The sequence below is a fragment of the Rhagoletis pomonella genome, unplaced genomic scaffold (assembly GCF_013731165.1).
Source record: "Rhagoletis pomonella isolate Grant_MI unplaced genomic scaffold, Rhpom_1.0 Rhpom_scaffold_00063, whole genome shotgun sequence".
Taxonomy (NCBI): domain Eukaryota; kingdom Metazoa; phylum Arthropoda; class Insecta; order Diptera; family Tephritidae; genus Rhagoletis; species Rhagoletis pomonella.
Window position 1 is genome coordinate 117,594 of NW_023458617.1, and position 25,578 is coordinate 143,171.

The window sequence follows — 25,578 nt, forward strand, 5'->3', positions numbered from 1 at the left end:
TACGTCCAGCCTTTGATAAAAATCAGTTAACAATATTAATATTGCTTTATTTCTCAAAAGCATTTGATACTATAGACCACTATAAGTTATTGGGAAAGCTAGGTAATCTCCTTAAGTTCGGGTCGTTTTCTTTGCAATTATTGGAGTGCTATTTGACAGGTAGGCTGCAGCAGGTTCAATGTGGTGAAAATGTTTCAAGCTTAAAGCCCGTAACATCTGGAGTGCCGCAGGGTTCCATTCTGGGTCCCATATTATTCTGCACATTCATAAACGGTATAGTGGAGTGTTGCCAAAGTTCATCTATTCATTTTTATGCAGATGACACTAAAATATATTTTTCAAGGCCGATTGGTCTTGTTGAAGATGTGATTGCCAGACTTAATGAAGATCTCTCTCGAATTTCCAAGTGGGCAAAAATTAATAACCTCAAGCTCACACACAGATAGAATCATCTGAGTTTAAACGCGAGACAGACGGGCATGCTTATGCAGATAAACTAGCACACAAATGCGCATAATAATTTTGCCCTGACAGACGGCAGTAATGCGGATTAACGAGCCGCAACGTTGTGTCCGACAGCCAGTATAATTTTCATTTAATTCCGTTTTTATTCATTTTTTTATTAGTTCTATATTTTTTTAACGTTGCTTTCAGTTAGTAGTTCTTGACTTTTTAATAAAATTCAACTCTAAAAATTTAAATTAATTAATAGTAAAATAAAAAATGTGACAGGAAATAAAGCAAATGAAAATAAAAAGTAACATTAAATATATAAATAAAAAAATATTAAAAACAAAAAGTTGTTTGGCAATCGCTCGCCAGGATCGAACCTGGCAGCTACATGCTAGTAGCACGCAACTCTAACCACTCGGCTACCGCGGACGCCAAACTCGCTTCTTTGTTTGCTTACTTGTACAAAACACAACAGCTGGCCGTTTTCACCACTGTTGTCATAGAAAATTCCATTGATCCGAGTTAATTCCCAAAAATTTCGGGCATTTGTTCGGCTGCTTTTGCGCATTTGAAAGAGGAAGATGCATGAGTTAATGCAACTAAAGGCTGTTTATGTAAGTAAGCGAACCCGTTTGTCACCCGTATTAGTTTATTTCATTTTCAAAGAACGTATTTTTAGATAGTTAAATAAAGACTACGCAATTACATATGTATTGAAACAGTCACAAGTCATGTTAGGGCCGGTTGCTCAAAGTCTGGTTGGCACTAATCATCGGTTAACATTGTTATCGACGTTTTCGACTCCATGCATATAACACGGTGTCGGTAACGTCGATAACGATGTTTAACCGATGACTAGTGTCAACCAGGCTTTGAGCAACCGGCCCTTAGAGATGCAAATACATATCGTGTAAGAACACCTTAAATGTGTACAAAAGTACATAAATACATGTATTTACATGTATGCAGTGGCGTAGCCAGGGGGGAGGGGATTGGGGGGGATAGATCCCTTCCCCCTTCGTCAGTGAAATGAAACTTTTTATTTTTGAATTAATAACTCAATACTATTTTACCCTTCCGATTTATAATTTTCTTATTTCAGACTGATGACAAATTATCTTTTAATGAATATATAAAATTATCGGTTGGTAGATTATGTATTTGAATATTGGCGAAATACACTAGGCCATTTTGCTTAGTTTCCCACAGTGTTGGGAAATAATCTATAATCTATACAAAAACTGTACTTTTCGACTGTAAATTGTATCGACTTTTTAATTTGCTCATATGCATGCATGCATACATAGATTCCCTTCAAGACCAATGATTTGATAGTATTCACGGGAAAGTTTATGTAGGTACATTCACATATTTTACACTTTTAACATAAATGTCAAGGCAAATATTTTAAGATACACTTCTTAACAAACAAATTTTTTTAAGTTATTATGAATGGATAAAAGAGACATCTTCTTTGAATTCAGTACTAAAACTTGACATTTCAAGTGCTTATCAAAACTTTATACATGTTAACTAGATTGGCCATTTATCTTAAAATTATATAGTTTTAATTATTAAATTAAAATATAATAAAATAAATAGTCAAATCTAGTCAATATGTGAGTGTCGTAAAGTTATGATATTTAAGAAGATCTCTTTCTTAATTAACGATGACACTGTTTCTAAATGAAGCTGATTTCAACATTTTGTTTTAATAAAATTTAGTATCGAAAATATTCTTTCAAAACTTGCCTAGGAATGTGATATAATGGTTCGTTCAAAATATTTTTTCAAAAGTTTTAAAGGCAAAAACGAGAAGGCGAAGACAAATAGAGAATAAAAAAATTTCCCGCAGTGAATTTTCAGAATTTTAAAACGGTATAGTAATTTAATTTTTTCATTTAAATAAAGCATGAAGACCGTATGGAATAAACGAATAGAAAAAAAATATAAAACGGTAAAACTGGTAACGGGTGATTTTTTAAGAGCTTGATAACTTTTTTTTAAAAAAAAACGCATAAAATTTGCAAAATCTCATCGGTTCTTTATTTGAAACGTTAGATTGGTCCATGACATTTACTTTTTGAAGATAATTTCATTTAAATGTTGACCGCGGCTGCGTCTTAGGTGGTCCATTCGGAAAGTCCAATTTTGGGCAACTTTTTCGAGCATTTCGGCCGGAATAGCCCGAATTTCTTCGGAAATGTTGTCTTCCAAAGCTGGAATAGTTGCTGGCTTATTTCTGTAGACTTTAGACTTGACGTAGCCCCACAAAAAATAGTCTAAAGGCGTCAAATCGCATGATCTTGGTGGCCAACTTACCGGTCCATTTCTTGAGATGAATTGTTCTCCGAAGTTTTCCCTCAAAATGGCCATAGAATCGCGAGCTGTGTGGCATGTAGCGCCATCTTGTTGAAACCACATGTCAACCAAGTTCAGTTCTTCCATTTTTGGCAACAAAAAGTTTGTTAGCATCGAACGATAGCGATCGCCATTCACCGTAACGTTGCGTCCAACAGCATCTTTGAAAAAATACGGTCCAATGATTCCACCAGCGTACAAACCACACCAAACAGTGCATTTTTCGGGATGCATGGGCAGTTCTTGAACGGCTTCTGGTTGCTCTTCACTCCAAATGCGGCAATTTTGCTTATTTACGAAGCCATTCAACCAGAAATGAGCCTCATCGCTGAACAAAATTTGTCGATAACACACATTTCGAACCGAACACTGATTTTGGTAATAAAATTCAATGATTTGCAAGCGTTGCTCGTTAGTAAGTCTATTCATGATGAAATTTCAAAGCATACTGAGCATCTTTCTCTTTGACACCATGTCTGAAATCCCACGTGATCTGTCAAATACTAATGCATGAAAATCCTAACCTCAAAAAAATCACCCGTTACATACATAAATATATGAAAGAATGCACTCAGGCGACGCCTCTAGCCATTGTGTGTCACAAATTTAAGTTATCGATGGAAATTTCTTTTCATTTGCCCCTCCAAAGCCAAATCCTGGCTACGCCACTGCATGTATGTAATAAGTCAGTTCAATCAGAGATTGCTGTTTAGCTGAAATACGTTTATGTGGAGATATATGTATGTGGTACAGCGCAGCTGTATGTGTGTGTGTAAAGACTTAAAGGTACATTAGGTACAGTCACTAGATTTTAGGTACAATCATCTTTTGATCAGGTGCATTTTTAGTTTCTTTTCTTTTTCCTTTACCGTGCTAATATATTTACTTGTTGGCACGGGAGAAGCTTCGCTTCATATTGAAGAGTAAACTATTCTTAAGAAAAGTGGTCAAAAGGAAGGAATTAACAAATAATTTTTAAGCAGAAAACAAAACCGACTTCAATTCTCATATAAAAATTTAAGATGATCATTAATTTCTTCACGATCCAATTATCGGATCTAAACAAAATTAGTACCCTTGAGGTACCACCTTTCCGATGAAAAAAGGATTATCGAAATCGGTTAACGTGGTCCAAAGTTGGTGTGGTAACATTCATAAAAAAAAACTAAAAAAAAATGTTCCGACGAACTAATAACCTCCTCCTTTTCTGAAGTCGGCTAAAAAAGTCATATTATGTATTATCTTATTATGTATTATCTTAAACATTTTACATTGCATTTAAAGCAGCCACTTCGAAAAATTAACACTTCACTTAGCTATCCTCAAATTCGTAATTTTTTCCATTAATTTTAACGCTTATTTTCACTAAGTCAAATTCAATGGCATTTGCGGTCAAATGAGTGAAAACAAATTGTCAAACGGGACTAAAAAATGGTATTTTGATTGATTTAGATCAGAATAGGCCTTCAGGCGTGTACATGCGCTGCTAAAGCGGCTATTTGTAAGTTTTTGGCCCATAATATCATCGATAAAGGTAGGGATAAAGGACAGAAAGTTGTGTCAAAATATGTCGACAAATTTTGTTGTCAAAATATGACATAATGAAAACCAGCCTTTGTTCGCCCATACAGTCCAGTGTCTAGGATGTCTTCACATTTCATATTTTCTTTAGATGAGAACTATAGCTATCTGATCCATATTCGCTTTTTGATTTCTGGAAATATATTTAAAATCTTTCGAAGTTACTTACGGCAATTTTATTATTTTCGTTAGACTTGGTGAACCTATTAAAAGGAATCGGATAAATTAGCAGACATTTCCTGTTGTTTTATAAAAAGCTGGATAAAGAAGTTAATTAAATTTCACTAGCATACATTCTAATTTTGCTGAGTCATTTTTGTTGTTTTTATTCATCTTATGCTTCATATATTCATAGTACTATGATATTACCACAACTAAGTGATGTGGCCAACCTTTTCAAGCTGAGAAGTAACAGATCATTTGTTGCTATCATTGTTGTTGTATCCTTTGTAGTTAACTGAATTCATTTTGTTTTTGTACATTTGTTCTACTCTTTTTGTTTACTTCTTCTAGTAATTCTTGTCACAGCTGTTTGCGTTGCGTTTATTATGTGTCATAATTACAGTGATACTCAAACTGTTCGCTACATTTATTTAAAGCTATTTACATCAGCTCCTTAATTGTTATAATTTATTTTGTTTTGTCTTTTATTAAGGAGTGTACTACATAAATCTTTCAATATGAAATGCGATCTTGATACTTGCCAAATTAAAAGCGATTGTGAACGCTACTTATCGTGCTGGCTGTGTGATAGTATTTACCATCTGAAATGTGCTGGTTTGGCGGGAAGAATTCTGACGCTATTAATGATGGCAAGGGCCTTCGCTGGTCTTGCGTAAAGTGCAGGTCAACCGAAGTTGATCTTTTCAAGCTATTTAGGCAAACCAGAAGTGATTTTACAGAAATAGGAAGAGAATTGTCGGTACTGACAGAAAAATTTAAGCATTATGAAAATATGTTTAAATCATTCAAATGTTTAGATACCTTGCAATCTGTTAAGGATATCCGTGTGTCTAAACGTAAGCGTCTTCATAGTCCATCTAAGGAAATTGCTGCCGTTGCACGTCAGAATAATCTTCTGACGGACTTAATTAATTTATCTTCTCCGTGTCCTCCAGCATCAGAATCCTCAGCCTCAAAATACCGTGTAACGAAATCTGCTTCGGATAATAAGGAGCCTGAAGTATCTTCCCCTTCCCCCATTGAAGTGGTGGCATCATCTTCAAAGCCTCCACCGCCTTCCATATCCTCAACTACTAACGCAGTAACTCAACCCCCTCCGCCGGTATTCCAGTCTGATATAAGGAAACTAGTTGTGGTTCCGCCAAAGAAATCAATCTTTGTTTCTAGATTTTCGAGAGATACTACCGAAGGCGATATAAAGCTTTATATCTCATAAAAAATTACAACTGTTGACTTAAGCATCAGAAAATTTAATTTTAATTACGAAAGAAATATTGCTTCATTTAAAATTGACGTAAATTTAGATAATTTTGATGCGCTGCTTAGTAGTTCTTTTTGGCCCCCGGAGCTTTCGTTCGTGAATTCGAATATAGGCCCAAAAAAGTAAATAACTTACCTAATATTCCCCGTCATAATACTGAATCAAAAAACTAATTATATCTGCTTTAAGTATTTATTACCAAAATGTAAGAGGCTTAAATACTAAATAAACGAACTTATACTTTAAAGGTCTTGAATGTAATTATAATATCTTTCTTCTACTGAAACTTGCCTGAAACCTCACCTTTTCAATTCAGAGATTCTTCCAAATAATTATCACATCTATAGACAAGATAGGGAGTACAGAATCGGCGGTGACGTACTCTTCGCTGTAGACTCTTCAATACCATCTGAAGAAGTTAGTCTTCCACACATTGATTCAGTAGAGTTCAAATGCATTCGTGTACAGGCTGGAAAGGGGTCTATTTACTTAGCTCTATGCTATATCCCTCCCCGATCTGACACATTGGTGTATTCACGACTAATCTCATTACTGAAATCAGTTAATTTACTGACTAAACCCTCTGATTCAATGATTGTGTTGGGTGATTTTAATTTACCAAGCATATCATGGAACATCATTGACAATGATATCATACCTTTCGCGTCTAGTGCGTGCAACAACGTATTTTTAGAGGAGATGGCTGAACTCTGCCTAACTCAGGTTAATGTACTTCACAATAAGTTTGGTAAAGTATTAGAACTTGTTTATGTTGATGATGCATCTAAGTCCTTTGTAAATAAGTGTGATCCACTAGTTTTGCCCGCAGATGTCTACCACCCTGCTATGGAGGTATCTTACGAAGTTATAAGTGATGGTCAAAATTGCAGTACCCAAGCATACGAACCAAATATTCGCTTTGATTTTTCGAAAGCCAACTTTAAAATGCTTAACAAAGAACTGTCTAAATTGTCGTGGCCTGCATTTAAAGAAAATATTGAACAAAGCGTTGCACTTTTTAACTTTACTTTACATAAATTATTTGAAAAGCATGTGCCTAAACGCATGTATGTTCCTGAAGAGCAAACACACTTATGGTTCACTAAAGAACTGAGAAATTTGAAAACCAGAAAGTCGCGTTATTTTAGATTGCACAAAAAACCGGTTTACACTCATACTATGTAAAATACTCATTTTTGCGTCATAAGTTTTTTGAATTAAACAAAAAGTGTTATAAAGCTTACTTGTGTAAAATCAAACGGCGTATAATATATAACCTCAAATCATTTTATTACTTCGTAAACTCCAAGCGAAATGTACGTGGGTTTCCTTCCGCCATGAAGTATCAAAATACCGTCTCTAGTGATAATCAAACAATTTCTAACATGCTCGCTCAGTTTTTTAAATCTAATTATTCCATTAACTCACATGCTAACATTGACTATCCTTTTAAACTATGTCCAATGAACTCAATAAATATCCCAGTAATATCTCCCGATGATGTAGTAGTTTATCTGAAATCCTTAAAGCAGTCCTTCAGTTATGGTCCTGACCAGATCCCTACTTGTATTCTTATAAATTGTGCTGATTATCTCTATGAGTCGTTAACAGCGTTATTTAATTTGTCTCTTAAAGAGGGCGTTTTTCCGACTATATGGAGGGAATCGTCCATAACCCCGTTACATAAAAGCGGTAGCAGATCCTCAGTGGAGAACTACCGGGGAATAGCTAAGCTTTCTGCAATTCCTAAATTATTTGAAGCAAATATAACAAATCAGTTCACGCATTCTATCTCTTCTAGCATTTCATATAGTCACCATGGATTTTGCAAGGGCAAATTTACTTGAATTAACATCCTATATTTCAAAAGCATTTAGTGAAAGCAAAACTGTTGATGTTATATATACTGACTTCAGTAAAGCATTTGACAAAGTGTGCCACTCGTTGCTCATCTACAAACTTGATCTTCTTGGTCTTCCACCTAATTTTCTACGTTGGATCTCTTCATACCTCTATGATAGATCACAAAGGGTAATGTTTAAAAATACTATCTCTGACGTCATTGATGTTACTTCAGGAGTCCCTCAAGGTAGCCACCTAGGCCCGGTTCTGTTCTTGCTTTTTATAAACGATATTTCTACAGATATACAATTTTCCAAAATTTTAATGTATGTAGATGATGTAAAGCTTTATAAGTCGTACGTTTCAATTAAAGAAAGGTCTTTGCTACAATCAGACTTAGACAGAATGGCTTACTGGTGTCAAGTAAAACGTATGCCTCTAAATCTTAAGAAATGTAAAGTAATGAGCTTCTCGCGAAGAGCTGTTCATCCCGCTTCTTATACAGTAGGTAATCATAACCTGGAACAGGTATACAATTTGGGGACCTTGGTATCACAATGGATCCTAAGCTTAATTTTAATCTTCATATTAATGTGACAGTCAACGAGGCTAAAGGTGTACTTGCATTTGTGAAACGATGGTCAAAAGAATTTTGTCACCCTTATATCACTAAAACCCTGTTTACAACATTAGTTAGGCCAATTCTGGAATACGGTTCGGTGGTTTGGAATCCAAGGTATCAAATTTACTCAGACAAGATAGAATCAATTCAAAAACAATTCCTACTTTTTGCTTTAAGAAATTTCCTTTGGGATTCTCAATATAACCTTCCACCTTATACGAGCCGATTAAAACTTATTAATCTTCCTACACTTTCCAGCCGCAGGCAAATGCTTGGTACAATTTTTATACCCGAGCGCACTTGTGCACAAGGGTATTATAACTTTGTTCACATAACGGTTGTTTGTAACAGGCAAAACGAATCGAGATAGATATAGACAAATGTATACATAAATGACCAGAATGAAAAGAGAAATCGTTTAAGCGGTGACTGTCTGTCCGTCCGTCCGTCCGTCTGTGCACACGATAACTCGAGTAACAATTGAGATATCTTAACGACACTTGGTACGTGTACTGATTTCTGGCGTAGGACGGATGGTATTGAAAATGGGCAAAATCGGACAATAACCACGCCTACCTCCCATATAACGGTAACTTTCAGAAATACGAAAACTGCGATATTTTAGTAATTACTGAAGATTATTCACTCAAAATTGATATTTACAATTAGTTTTAGACAAAAAATAAGAATATTATAAATTTTTGGAAAATGGGCGTAGCCACGCCCACTTATGGTTACATGTGTTTATCTTGGTAACCGCTGCACCAATTTCTTTCAAACTTGGCACAGTTGTTAGCCTTGATACGACATACAAAATGGCCGAAAAATTTTAAAATCGGACAGTAACCACGCCCACATCCCATATAACAGTAATTTAGAGAAATACGAAATCTTCGATAAATCAGTAAATATTAAAGATAATTTATTCAAAATTGAGGCTTGCAACAATTCCTTATCGAAATACGTTTATGATATAATTCTGGAAAATGGGCGTGGCACCGCCCACTTATGATCATATATATGTATCTCTGTAACCGTTCTACCAATTTGGACCAAACTTGGTGTGGTTATTGTACTTGCCCCATAGAACTAAAACGCCGAAAAGTATTGAAATCGGACTAAAATTGCGGCCGCTTTTCATATAACGGTAAATTTCAGAAATGCTTGAAACTGCGATATTTCGAAATTTAAGGACGCCAATGTACTCAAAACTGAAACACCCCGGCTTACCATGTAGCGGTAGCTTTCGGAAAGGTAAAAACATATATTTAATACTTTCGCCGGGTATTTAATGTTCGGCTCCGCCCGAACTTAGACTTTCTTACTTGTTATAGTTAAATTACTAACAGGCTCAATTTCAAGTCGGCTTCTTCTTGGCGAAGTTAGCCTTAATGTTCCCTCCCGGGTATCAACACACTTTTGCCCCCTATTTCTGAAAGCTTGTAAGACTAATGTGAATTGCACGACCCACTTCGTTGCTTATGCCAGGATTTTAACTCTCATTCCAGCACGTTTGATATATCAGATCCGCTTTTCAGCATTAAGAAATCGATACTGTCGTCTCTCAATGAATGAATGATTAAAATAAAGACATAAAATCGGCTGATGAATTTAGTTCTGTAGCTGAACAGTTTTAGATCTCGACACTTAACAAACTCCTGCCTATCGTGACTCGGCGCAAAAATTGAAAATACTGGTTCCGTACGTCATGCGGACTGCGCCCCTCGTGCGGATGGGCGGGAATGGAGGGTAAAAACCGTTGGGATATTATTATTATTATTATCAATATTACATCTCGAGCTAATAGAAGGGAGGTAAAAAAGGGTGCTTATATTCGAATAATAAGAAAAATATGTATGCCACTCAGTTTCTTTTTACAAATGCTTCGTTAAAAATAAAATAATATTTAATAAAATCGGTTTCGTACTTTCAGAGATAAGTTGTGACAAACAATTTCCATATCATCATTTGCAATTTTTGCTCTTGTTATTTACGAAATAGGGGGAAAAAACGGGAATTTAATAAAAAATATGACCATAATTATACCATAAAATGCCTCTGAGCTGTAGAGTTGAAAAAATCAAAGTTTACGTGTATTTTATATGGGAAATCTTTGGACGCCTTGGGCGAGTACTTAATGTTAATATTAAGGGTGCAAATTTTCAGGAATTTTTTTAGATGTTTTCCACAAGACTTCGTGGTAGGAGTGAAAAAACAATAGTCGCAAAAAAAGCACCCTAATATATATATATATATATATATGAAGTTTTTTCTATATTGATAAATGATTGATATTATTTTACGGCGTTAAAGACATGTTCATCATTGCGACTATGCATACAGAGCTGTGAAGTGAAACCTCCATGTTGAGTTCGTTATATTTCCGTTTGCCACCATGAGAATGAGATGAAACTTGCTTTAGTACGTTGCAAATTAAGTTTTGTTAAAAATATATCTTATTACTTTTTGCAAACCAACAAAGGTATTGAGCAAATATCACTTTGAAGACATTTTAGTTTCTCATTTGTTTAAGTTCTAATTGCCGTATCTTCTGACATACATAATATACAAAAACGGTTTGAATACTACATTGCGGGGATTTTTACACGCTTTAAAACTAGTATAGTAGCCATTACAATCAGAATAAAAAGAACTATTAAAAAAGATGGGTTTTCGCGTTTTTTGCAAATTTTAAAGCTCAAGCAAATTACTTTTGCACTAAATTTAAATGAATATTATTTGCAATGGATAGACGAAGATTTTACGTCCAAAACTTCTACGTAGGATGGTTTTTAGCTTAGTTAGAAATATATCCAACAACAAATTAATGACGTTTTCTTTTTTACAAAAAGTGTCGCCCTTTTATTGCCCTCTCCTTGGTATTTGTGCGTACAGGGTACTGAGAAAGCAAAATTTTTCGGTAGAAAAAAACGGCATAAGGATAATCGAGATATCCTTCGAATCTTTCCATAGAAGATTTAAATTTTTAGCTCAAATCAGTTGATTATGAGGACAGAATAATAATTTTGTGAAAAATTGAATGGGCGAGGATTTTGAGTTAAACCTTATCCACGCTCACCGTGAGCTGTGAATATAACGCTTTGCAACAAGTAATAGGAATTGAACCAAAGTAGTCGCTCAGTGGGGAATATTTTCTATTGCATATATTTGCAATGCTATATGCACAATATGTTGAACCGCAAATGCAAAATGTCCGCCCTATTCATAAGTATGTACCAGGGTTGTTGCGAATATTCGCAACCGCGGAGCTTCCGCATTAATTTTAACATTCACATTCGCAATAATCATTGCGCAGCAGTTACGAATGCGAATGTTGTAGAAGTGCACCGATATTTTTGCCTGTGGTCGTGGGAGTAGGTATATGTCTGACCTTTAATTAGATCAGAATTACGTAACCCTCATCATCCGTAATTCCAATACTTCAAATGCTTATAAAAAACGATTTGCTCTTTAGAAAAATAACAATAATCCGATCCGATTCCACTGGCAGCCACGACTTTGAAAAGAGAATTTTGTTCAAAATTTTCATTCCTGGAAAATAATAATTTATTTTCCATATCCACCTATTTAACTCGCTATAAGTACAAATTTTTCAAACCAGTCGCAGTTTTAAAAATGAATTACAAAAACTGAAACCAAAAAACGCTGATGAAGTTACAGATTCCCCAAATTCTGAAACAGTTAAAGGAGTGAGAATGAAGAATTCTTTAAAAAGCTTTAGAAAAATCTGACACATCTGTAGCTCGTTTCTGTAATTCTTCTCTACTGGTAGAGAATATACGTCATTCTCTACTACTCATTAGCAGTAGAGAACAAGGCGGCGAATTCTTATATGAAATCTCCTTGGTACACTGAGCGAAAAAAATTTCAGAATTAAAAAAACGTGCTAAATTTAAAAAATTACTTACATGAAAGAGCACCAACCCAACTCGTTTTAAATTTGGGTATGTGCGTTACAAAATATGTGGTTGTGAAGTGCACAAAAGCTCTTTCGTAATTAAGAAGAAAAAAACAATAATTTTATGTTCCGTCTGATGGTATAACCCTGGGTTCTTGCGAACATTTGCATTCGATTTCGCATTCGCAATAATCAAAGCGGATCTTTTGCGAATGCGAATATTGAAGGGACCGATAATAACAGTTATTTCCTTTACGAGTTAAACTTGGCCAAATATTTTTTATTCCCAACTAAAAGTCCTTTCCAGACAATAAACAAACCGCTCATCCAAATTACAGTAATTTGGTATCAAATGAAAGAGGACTTAAATAGCTTTAATACTGAAATGTCAAAATGAGCAAAGTCACCTATTGAAAAATATTTCAATAAAAAATGTTAATTAATTACCATAGAACAAACCTTGGGTCAGGTATATGAATTTCTTTAGTATTAAATGATATAAAAATATATATAAATAGAGGTGGTAACCTTCGTTCGTTATTTCTGTTTAAAAGCTATTTCGGCCCTCTTTCACATGATACCAAATTTGTTTAATTTGGTAAGCTGTTTGTTTATTATCCAGAAACAAACTTTCGGAATAAAAAATATTAGGCCAAGTTTAACTTAAAAAAATAACTGGTACTTTCGGTCCCTGGAATATTATACAAGTGCAATGATAAAACGTATATCTGGCCAGTCACAGAAGAAAGGATCAAAAATGAATTACAGAAACTAAAATCGAAAGACGCTGTTGACGTTACTGGTTCTCCACATTCAGAAACAATCAAAAGAATGAGAATGAAGAATTCTTTGGGAAACAACGGTGTTTAAACAACGATCTTGCCATGATACTAGATTATGAAGATGAAAGTCAGGTGGATACATCCGACATTTGCAGACCGATGCAATTCCCAAAAAATAATTATTGCACCGCAATAAAAAATAAATAAATATAACTGAAAGTCCTATCGACTGGCACAGTGTCAATCGAAAAGAATTTACAATTTTGCCAAGTTTGAAATTTTTCAAGTTTTTCGCAGCGAGCGAGTAGTTATTTAGTGGCGCAGGTTAGATTTACGACCATTTAAAAACTTTTTATTGAATACAATGTTCCAATTTTTAAATTCAAGTACTAAAAAAAAAAGTTTTTCGCCTTTCCGAAAACTACCGCTACATGGTAAGCAGTAGTGGTTTTACGTCTATTCCAAATATCTTCGATAGATCGTTCAGTTAGACATAACGATATAAACTTATATGTATAAATATACGTGGGCGGCATCACGCCCATTTTCCAAAATTCCATAATAATGTTACTTCTTTTCAAGGGATTGTTCTTAGTATAAATTTTGGGTAAACTTAGCGTTATAAAAAGGTGGTCGTAATTTTAGTCAGATTTTAATAACTTTCAACGTTTTGCCTTTATGGGGCAACCTCAATAATCATACCGAGTTTGGTACACATTGATCGAACGGTTACCGAGATACACATTTTATTATAAGCGTACTTTTTGCTATAGAATCATTGCAAACATCAATTTTGAATAAATTAGCTTCAGTATTTACTGATTTATCGAAGCTTTCGTATTTCTCTAAATTACCGTTATGTGGGATGTGGGCCGTTTGGTATTTTTGTGAAGGCCCAAAAACTGTGCCAAGTTTGGGAGAAATTGGTGCAGCAGTTCCCAAGATATACACACATTAGCGCACACAAGGGGTGGGTTTTGGGGTTCAAACCCCCCCTAAAACTAATAACCTCAAATACAAACTGTATCTTAAAGCTAAGAATCCAGCTCAAGGAAATTATAAGAAATATTTATTATAATTTCTGTTGCCTGAAAAAGCGCTTTGCTTTTGCTGTAAATTTCTATGAGGAAATAAATATACGAGCATTTTTTTCTTGAGAGCTGCAAACTGATTTAAGAAATTTTGGGAGAAGAAAATTTCTTTTCCATTTCTCGTCCGTCGTTTTATATGAAGTTTTCGTTTTTCTTGAGAGTTCAGTTAATTTTTTCGGTATTCGAAATATTAACAAGTAAGAAAGTCTGAGTTCGGGCGGAGCCGAACATTAAATACCCGGCGCAAGTATTAAATATATATTTTTTCACCTTTCCGAAAGCAACCGCTACATGGTAAGCCGGGGTGTATCAATTTGGAGTAAATTACCGTCCTTCAATTTCGAAATATTGAAGTTTCAAGCATTTCTGAAATTTACCGTTATATGAAAAGCGGCCGTAATTTTAGTCCGCTTCCAATAATTTTCAACGTTTTTCTTTCATGTGGCAAGCACAATAAAAATACCGAGTTTGGTACAAATTGGTAGAACGGTTACCGATATACATATATGTGATCATAGGTGGGCGGTGCCACGCCCATTTTCCAAAATTTTACCACAAACGTATTTCTTGGTAAAGAATTGTTGCAAGCATCAATTTTGAATAAATTAGCTTCAATATTTACTGATTTATCGAAGATTTTGTATTTCTCTAAATTACCGTTATATGGGATGTGGGCGTGGTTATCGTCCGATTTTAAAAATTTTCGGCGATTTTGTATGCTGAACCAAGGCCAACAACTGTGCCAAGTTTGGAAGAAATTGGTGCCGCGGTTACCAAGATATACACATGTAACCATAAGTGGGCGTGGCTACGCCCGTTTTCCAAAAATGTATAATATTCTTATTTTTCGTCTAAACATTATTGTAAATATCAATTTTGAGAGAATTATATTCAGTAGTTACTAAAATATCGCAGTTTTCGTATTTCTGGAAATTACCGTTATATGGGAAGTGGGCGTGGTTACAGTCCGATATCGCCCATTTTCAATACCTACGTACCAAATTTCGTTGAGATATCTCAATTTTTGCTCGAGTTATCGTGTACACGGACGGACGGACGGACAGACAGACATGGCTTAATCGATTTCTTTTTTCATCCTGATCATTTATGTATACATTTGTCTATATCTATCTCGATTCGTTTTGGCTGTTACAAACAACCGTTATGTGAACAAAATTAATATACCCTTGTGCACAAGTGCGCTCGGGTGTAAAAAAATTTAGCAATCGTGAAAACTCACCATCTCTATCGAAAACCAGAAACCAGAAATCGAAAAAATGAACATAAAAGTGCAAAAATTTATGGAATCAATAAATTTATTTTTACTTACTCTTTTAAATTTTTGTATTAGGTACTTTTAAAAGTTGAGCGCCTCTTGAGTTTATAACTTTTTATTAAACAAGTAGTTTTTAAGGAAAGAACACAACCGACTTCAAATTTAGGGGTACCGTTAATTTCTTCATGATCCAATCATCGGATCTCTAAACCAAATTACGGGACGACCCTTGAGGTACCATCTTTCCAATAAAAAAAGGATTATTGAAATTGGTTCACGTGGTCAAAAGTTATGTATTCCGGCGTGTTGATAACCTCCTCTTTTTTTGAAGTCGGTTAAAAGTGTTTGAGTTCTGTTAATCTTATGTAAATAAAGTGCAGTTTATGGATTTTAAAACGTTTATTTATTTATTACATACTGTACATAAAACTTGCATGAATGTATTTTAAAGAGCGTATTATCTGAAGCAAATTTTCAGTATTTTCCGGCGATATATATTCAGAAATATAAAATCCCCCCTAAAATATATTCCTGGGTGCGCCCCTGTATACACATGTAATCATAAGTGGGCGTACCTACGCCCATTTTCCAAAAATTAATTATATTCTTATTTTTCGCCTAAAAATGATTGTACATATCAATTTTGAGTGAGTAAGCTTCTGTAGTTACTAAAATATCGCAGTTTACGTATTTCTGAAAACTACCGTTATATGGGAGGTAGGCGTGGTTATCGTCCGATTTTGCCCATTTTCAACACCATCCGTCCTAAGCTCAAAAGAAGTCACATACCAAGTTTCGTTAAGATATCTCAATTTTTACTCGAATTATCGTGTACACAGACTCTTTTCATTCTGATTATTTATGTATACATTTGTCTATACATATCTGTCTCGATTAGTTTTGCCTGTTACAAACAACCGCATCATTGCATTGCAAATTTGTATTGCAAATTATTTGCAATACACAAACAAAATACACGCATTTGCATTTGTCATGGCTTGACAAATTTGCAATACCAAAAATCCATAGCATAAAAATGCTATGCATTGCAACTGTGGTTGATATTTCTATCAGCTGATTAAAAAAGGTTTACCATGACAGTTTAATAAAGGTCGCTCACAATCCATGGCATACTTCTGCAATTGCATAAATTTGTCAGCTCTTATGCAGCGAATCGCGAATAGCCCTAATGTGTTTTCAAATGTTAGTTTGAAACAACATCGCATCGCGCGATTAGTGGATTTGTACAGATAAACACCCAGTAGAAATTGGTTGTATGCATCCGTGAAGTTAGCATGCTGTATAAGAAAGTGTGAAATATTCATGAAGGGTCATGAATTTCCAAAAATTAAGTCAAATTCAGACGAACTGTAAGCGAGTTGTTGTTGAAGTAAGTATATTTCCTGCTAAATTTGACTACTATACAGCATCGTACAATTTTTGTAATATTTTTAGTCAGCGAACGTCCGTTGTAGTTGTTTAAGTACGTTTCCTGATAAATTTGACTACGATACAGCATCACACAATTTTTGTAATATTTTCAGTCAGCGAACATACGTTGTTGTTGTTTAAGTACATTTCCTGATAAATTTGACTATGATACAGCATCGCACAATTTTTGTCATTCTTGTGCAAAACTTTTTGTAAACGGACGTGTTGCGCGATAATATTTTCAGTATTGTGCAAAATTTTTTGTGGACGATCGTGTTGTGTGATATAATATAATTTCCTAGTGTCAGTGATATGCATCAGTGATCGGACTTTACAAAAATTCTGTGTCGTAGAATTTGGAAAAAAATGTGGTAGATTTCAAAAAAATGTGCTAAATCTCTGGGTTTGGATCAAAATTTTTACAAAAATTTAAAAAATTCTGCAGGGTTTGACCTAAATGGCAAACTTATTAATTAGACTCTAAAAAAATTTAATTTTAGTATAATAAAGTGCAAGATTGAAGTTGCTAAAAATTGTGTTGAGTTTTGGCAATTTTTCTCCTTGGCAGTGTAAAGCAGTTCCTTCCATATTAGGGTATTTTTTCGAACATATTTTAAGAGATTTATGCAACCTTGCGGAGTGCTGTCAGCTTTTCTTTTTATCACATCACGAAGTAGCGAACAAATGTGGCACGTTCCAGAAACAGCTAACTGGGATTTGCCGATTTTGTCAATCCTCAAGTAAAAGTAAACAACGCCTTAGAAACTTTAGATGCACTTAAATCTGCTAATACTTTCACAAAAATCGCCGTTTTTAACATTTTCGCTATTAATTCTTTTTATAACTTATTTATTTTGCAATTTAACACAATAAAACCGCGTTTCCTGTCGAAAAATTGATTACTGAGAAAATTTACTATTTTACATTTTATTTTATTCTCCCATTCGGATTTGCTTGAGAAATTTCATCGTCGCCGGGAATGTGGAATCTTGTATTATATCATACTTGTTACCATGATACAAATATTTAAAGGTAAAACCGCTCGCTCAATTCGTCCGCCATTAGGTTTTTTTGACGTGTGCTAGCATTTTGATTAAACTCTCTCGAAATGGTTTAAATGTCAAATAAATTCAAAAGAAACAAATGAAATTTTATGATTTGAATTTTTTTTTATTCAAATGTGGGAAACAATTTAAAAATTTAGAGCAGAAAAATGAGTTGCTCTAAAGGCTGCGAAAATTCCGTTGTCCTCTGCAAGCAAAGCAATATCAAGTTTTTTTTAGTTCCCGCAATTACCGTATGAAGGACCGAGGTTTGTGGTGTTATGAAAAGGGTTTTGCCGTATTGCCCTTATGTATGCTCGGCTTATACTTTGCCACATCACTTGACTTAATATAAGCACAAGATATGTAGTTCTTTGGAACAGTACAGTGCCTTTAAGGTACAATATCTTCAAATGTATGCCAAAATCTTCGCTTTAACATGCGGGCAGAAGGCCCTTACACACAATTTCTTACATTTATTTATTTACATACATACATATGTATGTATGTACATTCAAATTTTGTTGTTTCGACAGAAATATATTTATTTGGTTTGAGTGAAAATAAAAACAAACAAATGAAATGGCGGCGAGAGAAAATTTCAAAAATGCTAGCAAACGTCAAAATTCCTAAAGTTGGCTCTCAGCGATTGTACCTTATAAATATTTGTATCATGCTTGTTACCATATAGTGTTTAGTGTTGGACAATTTTTTCTCTTAAAATCAAGAAAATTATGTCAAGCAAAAATAAAACTACTCAAAAACGCGAATATGTGGTAGATTTCAGACCTTGTGTGGTAGATGTGGTAGATGCTCAAAAAAGTGGCAGATCTACCACAATGTGGTAGAAGTCCGATCACTGATATGCATAGTGAGGCAGTAAATATGTCAATTAAAGAAAAATTGTCCAAATAGGCAATTGAGTGTAATATATCCCGTCATTGGTTTCATTCCTTATCTTTTTGGACTAAAATCTGAAAAGTGTCAAAATGCCAGAGCGTAAGCAAAATGTGCTCACTAAAAGAGAATAACAGGAAAAGTAAAGGAACGCAAAAAACCAAATTTGTAGTCCAAAGAATTGCAACAACAAAGCTAACGTCAAATAAGAATGGAAATGTATGTACAAAACACATTCACACAAGCACAAGCACAATAAAAACTTACTATATCAATTATTTTTAGCCTCCTTCACATTTCAATTCTTTTTTTTACTTTTTAGACTATTCTCACTTTTTGCGTATTCTTTAATTTCCGTTAATTTAAATTCAGTTGAGTTTGACACTTTTCAGAATTTTGCCAGAAAAAATTCTTCTGACTAAATCTGACTACTTCGGACTGATGAGAGTCACTCTCACCGAGTGTTGCTCTCTCATTTTTGCTGTCATTTCCGAGTTAAGGAACGCTTTTTGGACTAAATCTGACTACTTCGGACTTTTTCTGACTATTTCTGGGAGATAAGGAACGCTCCTATTCATGTGAATATCTCTTGAAAATTTTGAAACAAGAAGGTGTAGGTGTGCCCTAGTCGTACGCATCTTTAGTAAACAGAAAAAAGCCAACTGTTGAAATCATTGATTTACCTCCAGGTCAATATCTTCATTTTGGCATTGCGAAGGCAATTGAGCTTCTTGAAGTCAATGTAGAAAACTTGACCACAATGCATATTGATGTTGGTATTGATGGTTTGCCCCTTTTTAAAAGTTCGTCTATGAATTTATGGCCAATTTTAGGCGCAGTGTCAGAAGAACCTAGCATTCAGCCCTTTTTAATAGGTGTTTATGCCGGTAATAAAAAGCCAGAAGATGTGAATAAGTATTTAAAACCTTTTGTGGAAGAAATGCTAAATATTCAAACTACGGGGCTTATTTTAAGCGAGCGTAGGATTGATTTGAAAATAAGATTGTTTACCGTCGATACTCCAGCACGATCTTTTCTTACCGGGATTGTGGGTCATACTTCATATGATGGTTGTTCGAAGTGCGTGCAGAAAGGCAGGAGAATTTACAGGAGACTGGTGTACAGCAGTAGCATAGTTGGAAAACGAACCCATCTTGACCACTGTAATAGGGCTAATCCGTTTTATCACCAGGCTGGCTTCCGAAATAAGGGTAGTCATATTTTGGAACAAATAAATGTGGGAATGGTTTCGCAATTCCCACTTGATGTCATGCACCTAATAGACCTTGGGGTGTGTAAAAAGATATGACGTTAATTTGGAAAGATAAACATTCCAAAAGAAAATTATCTGCAGAAGAAAAGCTGGTCATGGATAATCGTTTCATAAGAATGGGGAAATATATTCCTGTGGAATTCTGTAGGAAACCAACGTCTTTCAATGAATTGTTAAGATGGAAAGCAACAGAGTTTCGACAAATTCTGATGTACACAGGTGTCGTGCTATTCAAAGAATTGTTGGATATAGATTTGCACTACCACTTCTTGCTGCTACATTGTTCCTATAGGATGATTTCGTACCCGCCAAACTGCACAAGGAATTTAGACACCGTTCAAAAAATATTGCAATGTTTTGTTAGCGACTATTCTGCTATATACGGTGAGGATAGGCTCACCTATAATGTGCATAATTTATTGCATTTGCAGATTGTGTTGAAGCTTTTGGGGACGTCAACAATTTCTCACCCTACAAATTCGAGAATCATTTACACATAATAAAAAAAGATATTCGACGGCCATCTAAAATCCTCACGCAAATAAACAATAAAATATTAGACAGAAGTAGAACAAAAAAAACAACATTTGATGCAAAACATAAATTCAAAAATTTGACAAAGCAACGATCTGCTACAACATCTTCATCAATTTATCGTACTTACAGCTACGATATATTTCATCTAAGCGATAGAACTCCTGATAATATCTGCTACTTGAAATCTCTTGAACCAATTAAAGTGAAAGGATTTTTAAAAACCATTGACGGAGAATTCATTATTAGATCTAAGTTTTTGAATGTATCAAATTTTTTCGAGTGTACTTTTGAGTCGTACAAAGAACTTGGTATTAGCCTTGTGGATAACTTATTGGGTGTGGAAGAAAATTTTAAGATATCAGATATCCATTGCAAAATTGTATACCTTCCGTACCACGAAAAATTTGTGGTCGTTCCCATACTACACCATTGCCATATTTAAAGGTATTTTAAAGTTTTTCGTAAAATAAATATATTTTTTTAAATAACAAACACATCGTGTCAAAATTATAAGCTCAACCCTGAAAACTTTTAACAATATTTTTTTTAGTAATTCTTTATCCAAAATATAGTTTATTCTTTAACAAAAAAAAATCGATTTCTTATAAAGATTTTAAGTGGGTATGCAGTTTTTTAGCCCATTCAATTTTAGTATGATGAAGGACAAGATTGTCAATATAGGGTGTGCTTTCAATGTTGACACGCGTTATATTTGTGTAATTTTAATATAGGCAAAGATGTCACAACATCAACTATTTTCACCAACATCACCGTACAAGGTAACACCAATGCAAGAACACAATGACGAAAATGTTCTTACTCCTTTTCGGAATTGGTCGCAATATAATTCCGGCATTAGCGGAGCACCGAACCAAACAGCAGCAAATTTATTAACAGAAGGTACTTTTTTATTGTACATACATATGCACGTATAAAAATTACTAAATACGGATACTTTTCAGTTGCTACTTTGAAACGAAAGATGGATGAAGAAGGGGAAAAGAGTGAGGCGAGACATAAGGAACTGATGGAACAAAATGAAATTTTTTACCAACAAGCGAAGAAACAAGACCTGTTGATAAAGAGAATTGCAGCACAGTGTTTTCCGGATTCAGTTGACTTTAAAATTATTCCGTTCGGATCGGTTGAGGAAATAAAGAATGTGGAAGCAAATTTAGAGAATTATCCTAAAGGAGAGATGGTAAGTAATAACTTCAAGGCTCTATATTGTAAATCATGATAAAAATATAGTAAGGTAGAACCGTTCTCTCAATTTGTCCGCCATGATTTTTTTTTGAAGTTTGCCAACATTTTAAAATCATATAAAAGTGAAAATAAAAGATTGAAATTGTTCGAAATTGTTGTTGCTTGAGGTTGAAAATGAAAATGTGTGTGTGAGTTTGTGAGTAAATTTAAAAATTAAATTGTTCGGAAACGTCAAGAATTTTAAAAGTGACTCTCAGCGGTTCTACCTTACTATATTTTTATCATGTTGTAAATTATATATTACGGGTATTCATCTAAACGTGTAAATGCCGCATAACCACGTAAACTCCGTAAATAAACCGGATTTCCCATACAAAATTAAGTGACTTTACCTATTGTCTTGTTATTTGTTGCCTAATAACAAACATATTAAAATTTTTTATTGAGATTAAAGCGGGTTTTTTAATTAAAAATATTGTGGCAACGTTGTAATGAATATAATTGTGGCGAAACTTCAGCCCTATACCTTGATTATCCAGTTATGGCTTGGAAATGAGAACTTTTAATGAAAACGAAAAATATGTTTTTTTCATTAAAAATTCTCATATTTCTGATCGCCAACTGAAAAATTAAAATAGAGGCCAAAATTGTTCCACAATAATTTTTTTGTGACTAAAAACGAAATTTTCTTATGGGACTAAAATAACAAAATTGTCGTTGGATTTTACACAGTGTAATATACATACACTCACCAGACTATGTTTCTGTACAGTGTCTTTTTTAAATATTTGCAATGTTTTTCGTAATATATTTTTTTCGTTAATTTTTAATAGAAATATATGGCATATAAATTAGGTAATGATTCAAAGTTTTTAGAAAATTTAGGAAAATTCGATAAATTTTCACCAAAATTTTCAGCTTTGAAATAAAATTTGTTAGAAATTTTTTGAGTATGCAGTTTTATAGCTCACTCAATTTCAGTATAATAAAGTGCAAGTTTTGAGTGGCTATGAACTACCGTTGATTTTTAAGAATTTTTTTTGCTGATGTTACTCATTTTCTCCATATAACGGATGCGTGATAATTTTTTTTATGGGAAAAAATACCGAAGAGCGTTAGTAAAAAAAATTCTTAAAAATCAACGGTAATTTATAGCCACTCAAAACTGGCACTTTATTGTACTGAAATTGAGTAAGCTACAAAACTGCATCCTCAAAAAGTTTCTAACAAATTTTATTTCAAAACTTTGAATCATTAATTTATATGCCATATATTTCTATTAAAAATCAACGCAAAAAAAATTATTATGTGTATGTGTGTTTATTGTTTCCTTAATATTAACTTACAGCTGGCATACCTAAAGATGCACCTGGGAAGAGACGAAATTGCCAAATGTATTCCTATACTCTTAACGGAGCAACTGTTGCTAGACATTAACTGGTGTTTGGTAAATTTAATTGAAATTATTAAAGTTTAGAAAAGTGTAACTCGTTCTTTTTTGCGGAAGCTATAAAGAAGAAAGAGATGTCTTTTCCCGATTTCGAAACGGAAATACGAAAAGGTAAAGAAAGGCAAAAAACAAAGTTTACAAAACCGCCGCCAAGAATAAAGAAAAATCTACTGTAGAATAGTTATTTGCTATTAATTTCTATTAATAATATTAAAGAACTAAATTTGAAATTTAATTTGTACGTTATAAAAGGTTTATTTTTATGCGAGGAAAAATTTAAAATTTTTACAGCTATTGTATTATTGCAGCACCAGTACTGTACTATCAATGCAGCACGAGTGCTGTACCATCAATGCAGCACCAGTGCTGCACCATCAATGCAGCACCAATGCTGGTCCATCAATGTAGCACCAATACTGTTCCATCAATGCAGCATTTGTAATTTTCTGTGCTTTTGGATGCATGTTGTACTAGTGCTTTTGCGTGTTTGTAACATTAATACAGCTATGTGCATGCAGTGATAGTACAAGTGTCTGGTTAGAGTACGCATACGCTCTGAGAAACCACGCGTGTTAAATGGAAATGAAGGTTCATTTATACTGGCATGTATGCATAGCCGCATGTTCATGCCACCAAAAGCGATGTCGTATGCTTAAAATTTCTACTGGGCATGTACCATGTATGTGTGTATGTGTTGTCACCGCTGTGCATGCTTTGTATACATATACTTTTTTAATTACATATGAAAAAGCATAAAAATACTTGACAACCGCATTCGCATCCGCGGATGTCTAAAATTTCACATTTGCAACATCCGTAGTATGTACATATGTTGTATCGTTGTATCGAGTAAAAACAAAATTTGAATATTCTTTACCTCTTATAAATACATAGTTTATACTTACTTTTACAATGAATATTTTGACTATATTTGTATGTACATACATAACGTCGTTTAAAGTACAAAACCGCGTATCGTGATTCTGGAAAACCGCGTAACTGACATTGGCTGTCAAAAATTGGATTTGCTCACACAAGCTCTTGGCTCAATCCTTATCCATTCGTCCTGAAATATACTAGGCAGATATGCGATTGCTTTATAAAAAAGAAAACCATTTTGAAATATGAGTGTTTTTACGCTCTAAAAAATAATTTCTACAACTTCACATACGCGGTTTTTCATTTTGCTGATACGCGGTTTTGCATTTTGTTGATACGCGATTTTGCACTTTAAACGACGATATTTATATATGTATGTATATACAATAGGGCGGGTACATTTTTTTTACTATGCGCATGTAGCATAGGTGGATTCTCCGTGTAATTCTTAACAAATTTGCCGAAGAAACCATGGGTCTAAAATCAATTTGAAGTTTTTAGAAAAATATAAGTGCAGAAATGGAATATTCATAAGGAAAAAACCCTTATTGCATGTTTCTATACAAAATTTTAGCACTTCCTTACGACACTAAAGCAAAATGCTAAGAAACCTATTTTCGCAATTTGGCAAACTCCAAATTGAGTTTACACCCATGGTTTCCTCGTCAAATTTGCTTCGAATTACATGGAAAATCTTCCATACAAATTGAACCGCCCCAATGTACATAGGTACATTCATTTGTCTATAATACATATGTTTGTAAGTTCGAAAAATTTAATGTTTGCAAAGTCTTTAATGTTTTATTTGTATTTATAATTTTTAATATTTGCAATACAATGTCTTGCAGTAACTTCTTTAAGCGGTATTCATAAATCATTATTTATACCGATAGCCGTTTGTAAATGAGTGTGCCCTCGTGAACTATACGAAAATTTCTCCAAGTGACGGATCGTTGAAAAAAGTATATCACTTTAAAGTATTTTGGCATAGAAAAATTTCATATACATATATGTAAGTTACTGACAGTTACATTTTAAAGTACGAAAAAATTGAAAAATAAATTTCTTCTGAACTACAACAGATAAACGGTACGAAATTAAACACTCTTGTAGTTAATTGGTCTTGCAATAATTTTATTTTTTCACCATATTTTTTTGGTGTTATTCACTACCATGCTACCATGAAGAAGCAGTGATGCAAAAATATGCGATTTTTTTATTTATTTATTTATGAGCCCCTTTAACAATTAGGGTATTCAGAAGACTTGTTACCGTCGTAAAATCTTAAGCTTACAATTCTTTATGAAAAAAAACGGTTAAAATGTTTTCAGAGGGTCTAATTATATCTATCCTGTAGGGAAACGAACTAGTGCGGAACTGGTTCGGTTCTAGTGCGTTTGGAACCATGACTAGTACGCGTTAATTCTCTTTTGCATACTAGCGACTGGCGAATTTAACATTGCGATGTCCTAGGAAGTGTCAATTGTCCCC

At 34.0% G+C, this 25,578-nt stretch overlaps 1 protein-coding gene across 1 annotated transcript in view; it reads left to right on the top strand.

Moving 5' to 3' along the window:
• LOC118749831 overlaps positions 1-23,388 on the top strand; it is a 33,573-nt gene extending 10,185 nt beyond the window's left edge. Inside the window, exons 2-4 of the mRNA XM_036484612.1 lie at positions 21,284-21,452; positions 21,515-21,753; positions 23,107-23,388. Of these exons, the coding sequence (XP_036340505.1) occupies positions 21,284-21,452; positions 21,515-21,753; positions 23,107-23,235 (537 nt within the window). The 3' untranslated portion in view covers positions 23,236-23,388. The remainder of the gene's footprint in view (positions 1-21,283; positions 21,453-21,514; positions 21,754-23,106) is intronic.
• Positions 23,389-25,578: the final 2,190 nt, after the last annotated feature.